This window comes from Chenopodium album, chromosome 15, assembly GCF_948465745.1.
Source record: "Chenopodium album chromosome 15, dcCheAlbu1.1, whole genome shotgun sequence".
NCBI classification, from domain to species: domain Eukaryota; kingdom Viridiplantae; phylum Streptophyta; class Magnoliopsida; order Caryophyllales; family Amaranthaceae; genus Chenopodium; species Chenopodium album.
The window spans coordinates 691,640-701,092 of NC_137848.1; the positions used below are offsets into that span (position 1 = coordinate 691,640).

Consider the following 9,453-nt stretch of genomic DNA (forward strand, 5'->3'; position numbering starts at 1 on the left):
AAAGTTTGCCATATTGTTGTTTGGACAATGGATTCCATCATCAATATAATCCCAAATTGAAAATTAGGGTAAAGGCTGATCCTGCCATACTTACTTTTTGGGGGATCTTGATTGCCCATTATATTTATTGCAGATAATAGAATCACTGCGGATTTTGTGGCCATCAAACCTCCTCTAGTAGATGATTTATGTCATGCAAGTTGTGTACTAATGATCACTATCCTCTGTTTAAGAAATTATTATTCCCTGCTAGAGCTTAAGATTTCTTATGAAATGCACCATCATTTAATAGTCTGCACATATAAATCGATAGTATTAAGTGTGGTTTTTAGAGGATGCATATAGTTGGAAACTGATTGAGAAAGTCATTGAATAGCATACGAGTGATTTGTCAATCCTTTACTAGAATTTATCTGCTCTGTTTATATGAAAACAACCTGTATGGAGATTGATAATGGAAAGTTGCTAGTATATTTATTTTTGGGTAATGTGTGTGTGTGTGTATGTGTCTTTTTTTTTTTCTTTTTTTGTTGGGTTGGGGGGGGGGGGGGGGGGGGGGGGGCTAAATATGACAGCTGACACTTGATGTGTATCTTAACCATAAAATTTCTAATGAAAGAGTCGGGGGAGCACAAATAGGACGAGGAAATTTGAGTGATGATGCTCCTTGTAAATCTTGAGATTAATCGAGTGTATTTCACATTCTAGTATTCTACTGATGAGACCACTTTGTTACTGTTTTTTTTTGAAGCAAGGCCACTTTGTTACTTGTGTGTACTGTTTCCACTTGGAAGCATTTATATGTTCCTACAGACAATGTTTTTTTTTTTTTTTTTAATATCCTCCCCCCCCCCCCCCCCCCCCACCCACCCCACCCCACCCCAAATACCTGTTTGAGTCTAAATATGTCCTCTTTATACTTTGTGAAGCGTTCATATGTGGTCTATCCACCCGAGGCTCCTAGGCCTCCATCACCAGAGGAAATGCGAGAGATGGCTCGTGATCTAGCTCGTAAAAGGAGCAGCCATTCATCTTCTGATGCAGCAATGTGAATGGGCTTTTACTTTGTGCATGCAAGGACCACTCTAATGGAATATGGTAGAGGAGCTTCAAACAGCATTATCTAATCGCTTGAATCTCCTCCACCATCAGTTCTCTAGAAACTTTAAAATTTGTACTCTTAGTCACATGTTGTCAATTTGACAGTTTTCCTGTATACAGATTGCCTCTCAGCTATATAATAAATCAAATTAAATAATTATTGTATACATCATGTTCTTATTTTTCTGCTTGAGTATGATGTGTGCTTGTTGTAAAGGATATATTGATTTAATGATCTCATCTTTGGACGATCTTTTTGAATTGGGCCGTAATGACCTCCAACTTGTATAGCAAGTAATTTTTTTTGACAAAATAGTTGTTCTTTACTCCACCCTAGTTTGTTCATGCTACCTTTTGACAGCACTTACAGTGTCAAGAAGGCGGTGACATCATTTAGGGAGATTGCGGAGGAGTTAGTGTCAAGTAGGATTGGAGATAGAGAAGACGGAGGAAGAAGGCACGGGAGGAGATTTTAGAGTGGATGAAGAGGATGGAGAAGTCACCTAGTGTGAAGGGTAGGTGGTAGAGATGGTGGTGATGGTGAGGTAGAGGTGGGAGGAGGAGAGGGAAAGTGAGTAAAGAAGATTTGAGGGGATTGAGGAAGTTGTAGATGGTGGAGATGAGGTGGTAGAGGGCCTAGAGCCTTAGAGCCATGTAGAGCCGTAGAGGTGAGGGATTGTGGCGTTGAGGAGGTGAATATTTGGTCGATTAGGGATGCCATATTTGAAGGAGGAAAGTGTGTGGAGGTGGTGGTTGTGGTACCATGTGGTATTCAGAATTCAGAAAGTTCGATATTCTTGCAGATGGGAGAGTCGGAGAGGTGGGGGTGGGGGTAGAGCTGGCAATATCTGACACGACACGACAATACGACCGAAACCGGAACGACACGAACACGAAGTTATTGAGAGAAAACACGAAGTCGACGCGACACGAAATCAACCCGAACACGATCCGTGTAGATAAAGTGATCAAATTATGCAATTATCCTACATTTTACATAGTTTTTGATAGATTTTAAGAACAACACGAAATTGACACGAGACCAAACACGAAAACGACACAACATGCCTATTTGCCAGCTCTAGGTGGGGGTGGGGGGTTAGTTTAGGGAATGGAGTTGGAAAAAAAAAAAAGAATGGGAAGTAGCCAAATAGGGAAGGAGGGGGGGGGGAAATCATTCTTGTGTTTCTAATTTTTTTTAAGAAGCTGATTGGCTATTAAAAGTAAATATGTGTCATAAAACTCATAATATACGAAGTACTTGATAACTTAAAGTTTCGGACCATTATTAAGTTTAAATGTTTGCTTATCAAAAACGCGTTTTCTTGTTTAAAAAAAAAAAGAAAAAAAAAACTCATCTATTCACCTGGGAGTTAAGCTAAAATACGGTCCCTTAACTTTACTATTAGTAGCACATTTGGTCCATCATCTTTGAAATGAGGCAAAAAGGTCCCTCAACCACCCTTGCCCACCAGTTTTGGTGGAGGAACTTCCTAGTCATCAAAGTTTAGGGATGTCAATGCCAACTAAGCCAAATTTCAAGGACTTCTAGCGATGAGTCAACAACATTAGGGACTATGCTTATTTTATTCAAGCAAAAGTTTAGGGAGTTGTTAGATCATAGTCAATTAATTAAATTAAATACAAATAAAAGTTTTTTTTTTTTTTTTTTTTTTTTTTTTTTTTTTTTTTTTTTTTGAAACAATATAAACAAAAGCTTAGGAATTCATAAAATGAGTTTTTTTAACCAAATATTTATAAAGTGAGTTGGCAAGAATAAAAATTGCTAATAACATTTGATAATCATGATATAGTTTATATATTTTTTTTATCATTCCTTTACTTCCTACCATTTTTTCGTAATCAAATTTTATACAATATATCCCACCTAAACTCATTAACCACACATCCTCAAATCCTTACTCCTAATTAACCCCTTATATATTTCACACACCAAAATAAATTTAAATAAAAATAAATAAAACCAAAAAATATAATGTGTTTTGGAAGTGAGTGAGTAAGACAAAGCCAAACTTTGTAATATAAAACTAAATAAATTTATGAAACTAGAATGAAAATAATACCACCCCACTTTTCTCATTAATTGACAATTTATTTTTTCATGAGTTTATGTTCTAAAAGGTTTTCAATTTTTTGGGTTTTTGTGTGTCAATTTCAAGGGTTTTTTATTTTATTTTATTTTTATTTTATTTATTTGTTTTGTGTTCTAAATGATTTTCAATTTTTTTGGGTTTTATGTGAGACAATTTTAAGGGTTTTCCTTTTTTTTTTCTTCTATTTTCTTGTATTAATTTCTAGGAGAAAATAATAATTTTCTTAGATTATTAATTAAATGTGTTTAACTGAAGTAAATGGCGATGACCATACATTCACGGCGTAAATTATCTCACTTACATATTTTTAAAAAATAAATAATTTTTACTAAAATTAAATTGGTTTAGTTGAAATGAAATTAGTTTAATTGAACTAAATTACACTTAGGGGTTAAAACTTATAATCACTCTTGTATGGGAGCATCATGTGTCCCTTTAAGGTCCTTAAACTTTGGCTTATAATATCTACATTAGCCACCTCACCCTATAAGTCCCTAAACTTTCATTTCTAATTTAATAAATGCCAACTCATCACCTAAAGGTCCCTAAACTTTATATTTAAAATCATTAAATTTATTGCCACATGTGCACCAAGGTCCCTAAAAATCTAAAATATGCTTGGTCAGATAATTTTTGTACCTGAAAAGTGGTTATTGGTGGTTGAGGGACCATTTTGCCTCATTTAAAAGTTGAGGGACTAAAATGCTATTAATACCAAACTTCAAGGATCGTATTTTAGCTTAACTAATTCACTTGGTTATATTAATGGACTCATAACGCTTCATACATGAAATAGTGGCTTAGTAATTTGTATGACAATGGTAGAGTAGTCAATTCGGAAAATCTCATTTTTGGTTTCCCTTTATCATATGTTTGGTAGTCTTGTAGTTGTACGAAACTAACTTACAATGATGTATTGTAAGACATGACAATATTTTCTTTGGATAACTTTTAATGTCTCACAATAAATTAGTGTGAGACAGTCTCACCCAAGACTTACTTTTTCTCCCAAAATGTCGGCACATTTAAGCAAAAAGGTGGGTTCAAACCTCATTAATGTGTCCATGGACCATGTGAGAAGCTAAGAAGCGACCCTGGTATGATTGGGATCCGATCTAGCTGCCACTAGAGCCACAAAAGAAAATCTAAATGCTTCCTTAACTACCAAAGCGCAGCTCTTTCAGTCCTGTATTTTCAACCTCGCTTGTAACTTAGCTTACCAAACAGTATTACAGTAATTGAAATTGGAACAAGATGATCCTAATTGATACTATGAACAAGATAAGCAGGCGAGAACGTGTTGCCGCCTCTCATGTACTAAAACCTTGAACCATATGTTCAGAGGCTTGCAAAGAATTTGCCAGATTTTTTGGGGTGTTAAGGGGCCCTGGTAATGACATCTAGAAAGTGACAATGGTAGAGTGACCAAAGATATTTTAGATAAGATGATATGATCTTTGCAAAAGAGGACACCCTAAAATTGGCAGCATGTTCTTTTTCACCAGTCTTGAACCTTCTCCCACCCTAGTCAAACCTTTTTATTGCACAAAATGCTATCTGAATCCTGTGAATCATTCTTCATTAGATGCAAATAAAAATCTTTTCTATCCACAGAAGTGAAAAAAAAAAAAAAAAAAAAAAAAAAGAAGAAATCTGAAAGATGGTGGAGACTTCAGAGAGTTCAGGTGAATCCAGTGACTGGGAAGTAATCCAACACTCATCTGATCAGCCATCTTCGCCGCCACCACAAGGGCAGCTACTCGGATATGAAATGGTAATAAGAGACAACTTCTATGGTGATAATTCTATCTTCCCACCAAGTGAGCATGAAGACTTGCCCCTTTTAGGAGAAGACTCTGGTTCACCGAGAAATACATCACCACGACAGTCATCGTTGTCATCTGCATGCTCAGGCATAGGTTCGCCTAAAGAGCAGCAGATAAAATCAGATACAAGACTTTCTATCATGATGAATGTGATTGGGACTAGAATGTACACATTTGGAAGAAAAGTGTTTCAGGTTTTTCTTTGCAGCAGTGGCAGCAGGAGGTGTTTCTCCATTTTTCCTGCTACCGCGATATTGGTAGCATTGCTTGCTTGCGTGAAGATTCTGCAGTGGCAAAACCGCCTTCTGCTCCTCATTAGAGAGAAAGACCAGGTAAATTAAACATCTTGAAAATTGTTAAAAAAAAAAAAAAATCATTCATTCCTCATTGAATTTATTAACTAGATTTATATACACCCATACTTCGTATTAAGTTAATCCTTAAAGAAACAAAAAGAAAGTTAAAATTGGAACATAGGTAGTAATTATGGCAGTCACTTCCTTCTTTTCTTACATCATGACTAATGAATAATTGTGGGAGTGAAGTTCACTTGGTTGTTTATACTGAAACCTTTCACAATGAATTTGCTGCAGAGAATCAGCCAGCTCTTGCATCAGATAGCTCACATGAACGAGATCTTGTCAGCACGACGGAAGGTTCCAGTCTTGCGAATTTAATTAGATCAATGTGACTACAAGAGCATCAAAATATTGCTGCAAATAGTTTAATGAGTAATTAGTTAATGGTATATTGTAATGCTGCAGAATGCAAGCGAAACCTCTCTGGAATTGAGATTTCTATTGTCCAGAGAACGGTTTTTCCTTTTATATACTGAAAAATATTGTAGAATAGATCTCCACACCAAGCTTCAATACAGTTTTACATTTATACACTGAAAAATATTGTAGAATAGATCTCCACACCAAGCTTCAATACAGTTTTACATTTATACACTGAAAAATATTGTAGAATAGATCTCCACACCAAGCTTCAATACGATAACACTTATGAAAAGGAACAAACAAAGCATTGTTTTTGCAGATCTCGTCCACAAAACACTCCCAATAAATCAGGGATACTCCATCTGCCTACACATTCATTCAATCATTTAGACATCTATCGGGGAAACATAATTACTCAAATTTAAACTATCAAGCTAGAGCATACAGGTCGTCGAGACTTGAGAGCTACAACTAAAAAGTTGGCCCTGAAGCAAGTTATGTGCAGCATGCAAATGAGCATGAAAAAGTTGCTAAATTCACAGTTCAAGAATGAAAATATAATCACATAATGTTGTCTAGAGCAAAATTGCCCAATACAGAAACTTGAGGCTATTTAGCATGTATCAACCTGCTGAGCAAAGTATACCAGCCCATGAAATATTACTCCGTATCTTACTGTAACAGCAGTCACACAGATTTCACCCAAAAAAAAAAAAAAAAACAGCAGGCATCACAAATCAACATAGCAGTAGGCAGTTGATCCCATCAACAATGATCAGCACAGAGCTATATGAGATTAAGCTAACTGCTTAGTTATTCCCAACACCAAATGATTAATGCTGGTCATAGTTCCCAATGAAAGCAATTGTTTCTACCAATACATTGCACACCCAGTAAAGAAAAAGAAAACAGCAAGTCATAAACCCAGTAAAGTAACAAGTACTGTAAGTCATAAATTTGTTTCCTGAAAATGTAATAAACAGACTACAAGAATGTGTGACAAAATGTTTCGTTTCATGACATATGAATACAATTTGAGTAAAGAATAAGAAACTAAGAATAAATATCAATTTCGAGTCAAAACCATGGATTTCCCCTTCCATATATCCCAGACAGAGAGCAGAACATGGTCTGTAACTCTGCAAGCACAAAACTTTCTTCTGTTTTGTAAAGGGCTCATTGGAATCCTGGACAACTGTGTGAGCTTAACATGTAAAACAGAAAAGAATAGCCTCATACATGACCACTCTAATCATGTTACAATCAGCAGAACCAATAAGGTTAGCTTATACAGTATTACCCTTGTGGAAAAAACCTTGTATGATCTCATAACTTTGATCCACCATGTCGAATGTCAAACTGATCTACATACACCAAAGGTGTGGTCGTCTCATTCCTCATCCTCTTGATGTTGGGACTCAACAAACCCCTATGCCTAAAGCCATACAACTTCAACACCTGATTATCTGCAAAATTGAATGCTCTCTCCATACTCTTCAAACACTTCTCCACAGGATAATCCGCGTAACTCCCACAAGGCTTACAACCCACGAAATGGGTCACAAACGGCCACCTCTCATCACCCAAACCCGGGTGATACTTCTCCACCATCTCCTCATACTTGTCCACCAATCCGGTCCAGAACCCGTGCAAATAGTACGAATTCTCCACAAACACCTTATTCATCCAAACATCCTTCTGAGAGATCAACAAATAGATCAAAGCCGATTGATCATCAGCCTCGAAAGACGGCCTCCCACTCAAAAACGCAGTGACTACCTTACCTGCTTCATTTCTAGTAGGTCCTTTAGGACCCATAGGAGCCCAAGTATCCATCAAATCCAAAGTCCACTGACAATTCCTAAACAAAACACTTCCAGTATTCAAAGCAATCCAAGATTTCTTCTCTAACAAATCAGGATATCCATGAATAACCAAATTATGATTCTCATACTTACTAACAGGAATCTCAAAAACCATATCAGTAAACAATGCATCACTATCCATCCACCAAATCCACTCGATTTCGGGGTGCGATAACATCAACCTCCTAATCAATGGCAATTTTGACCAATACCCAGAAAGATCTTTATCCAAATGAGCCATATTATACACAATTTCAATCCCATGAAGTCGACAATAATCAATCTTATTCTTAATACTCTTAAGCAAATAATGATCCCCAATTGGGTTATCACAAGGATTAGGAGGTGACCCACTTACCAGCAAAATCCGAGGTTTCCCCTTGACAAAATTCGGGTATTCCTTATTCAATTCAAGCCATTCTTTTCTCTGTTGATCCCAATTCCCAATCTTCGGCCCAAAACTGAAAGTAGTAGTATTAGGGTTCATATCAGGCTCATCATCTGGTTCCGCCCCATCGGATCGAATCTCCTCGATCACCCGCCTCGCTTCCTCTTCAAGATGTTGCCTCTCCGCATCCACTTTCGATGTACCGAGATTCAGCCCTATGGTGCCTCGAAGGACCAAGATGGTCACAAACCCACATAAGATAGTGATCTTGATGTTATTCATTGTTTTGGCGATTTGCCGGCCACGGGGTAACACCCTTGACCGGTTACCGCCGCCACTGACGGAGGAGAGAGTGGTGGTCGGAAGAGTACCGCCACCGCCGGTAGCCCGTTTCTGGGCGGTGAAGCCCTCTTGACCCATGATTGGAAAAAGGTGGGATCTTTGAGAAGAGAAAGTGGGAAATGAAGAGAGGGAAAGTTGTAAGAAAGTAATGGAGAAATGGGTATTTGAGAAAGTTTGAAAATGGAGTGAAAAATTATGGGATTTGAGGGAAACGTGGTGGGGTGTAAGAGAGAGAAAGAAGAGAGAGAAAGAGAAAGAGGGAGGAAGGAAGGAGGCAACAGTCAGCACCGACGGTAAGATTGTCCACTCTGTCTTTTTTTTTTCTAATTTTTTTCCCTTAATTTTTTTGATTGTTTTTGTTTAGGTTTAAAAATTTGTTTTTGTTTTGGGGTAAAAGTCAAGGTGATTCTCCAATTGAAAGATTAAATATACATGTATACATATGCATACAACATACCTACCATTACATAGGGCGATTGGGTCATTTGAATCGGATTTTGAATTTTTATGGGATTCTTATTACAATGTCGGTTTAATATTTAGATAGGTTTAGTTGAGATCTAATTAGTTCGAGTTTTGAGTGTTTCTGTTATTGAATGAATGGCTTGAAAGGGGAGATTGGGTGTAATGTTGGATAGGTAAAACTGTTACGAGGTTAATCTGAAATGGGTGGTTATTGAATTAATCAACCTTTAGATATTTCAAGTTATATCAAGTTAAGCCCTCAAAAAAAAAAAAAAAAGAAGTTATATCGAGTTCAAATCTATACAAGTATTGGATAATCTTGAGTTTAATCGATTCATTTTGTATATATATGTAATATATTTTAACAAGTAAGATTGGTGGAGTTGGTGGAAAATTCACAAGTTCGAGTCCTACCAACCACATTTCTTTGAAAGTAAAAGAATTTTCCATATGGTTCATTGTAAAAGTATTGTCAATGCTATCAAAATCAAGAAAAACGAGTAATGAATAGTATAAACGGAATAAAAAAGAATGTTTTGGGGTATCACTAAAGTGATATGATTAGGTCATTAGGTAAACATTGTTTAAAAGAAAAAATGTGTTAGCTTAATGTTTTGCGTGTAATTATCT

General features: G+C 36.6%; 2 protein-coding genes and 1 long non-coding RNA gene across 3 annotated transcripts in view; 2 read left to right on the top strand and 1 right to left on the bottom strand.

The window, feature by feature from the left end:
• LOC145581468 (uncharacterized) overlaps nucleotides 1-1,352 on the top strand; it is a 2,825-nt gene extending 1,473 nt beyond the window's left edge. The window contains exon 2 of the long non-coding RNA XR_014099632.1: nucleotides 930-1,352. This is a non-coding gene — a long non-coding RNA (uncharacterized LOC145581468). The remainder of the gene's footprint in view (nucleotides 1-929) is intronic.
• A 3,333-nt stretch (nucleotides 1,353-4,685) lies between these two features.
• On the top strand, nucleotides 4,686-5,953 carry LOC145581469 (uncharacterized). The gene is made up of 2 exons (XM_081638473.1): nucleotides 4,686-5,373; nucleotides 5,635-5,953. Exons 1-2 carry the CDS (start codon nucleotides 4,876-4,878, stop codon nucleotides 5,716-5,718), a joined length of 582 nt encoding a protein of 193 aa, XP_081494599.1. The 5' UTR covers nucleotides 4,686-4,875; the 3' UTR covers nucleotides 5,719-5,953.
• Nucleotides 5,954-6,696: 743 nt separating this feature from the next.
• LOC145582629 (putative xyloglucan 6-xylosyltransferase 5) lies at nucleotides 6,697-8,612 on the bottom strand. The gene has a single exon (XM_081639608.1). It carries the CDS (start codon nucleotides 8,434-8,436, stop codon nucleotides 7,090-7,092), a length of 1,347 nt encoding a protein of 448 aa, XP_081495734.1. The 5' UTR covers nucleotides 8,437-8,612; the 3' UTR covers nucleotides 6,697-7,089.
• Between the last annotated feature and the right edge of the window lie 841 nt (nucleotides 8,613-9,453).

Excerpts from the sequence above, each read along its gene's own strand:
- LOC145582629 (XM_081639608.1), bottom strand. The coding sequence starts at position 8,436 with ATGGGTCAAGAGGGCTTCACCGCCCAGAAACGGGCTACCGGCGGTGGC.
- LOC145581469 (XM_081638473.1), top strand. The coding sequence starts at position 4,876 with ATGGTGGAGACTTCAGAGAGTTCAGGTGAATCCAGTGACTGGGAAGTA. Across the intron at positions 5,374-5,634 it reads TCATTAGAGAGAAAGACCAG|AGAATCAGCCAGCTCTTGCA; the intron begins GTAAATTAAACA and ends AATTTGCTGCAG.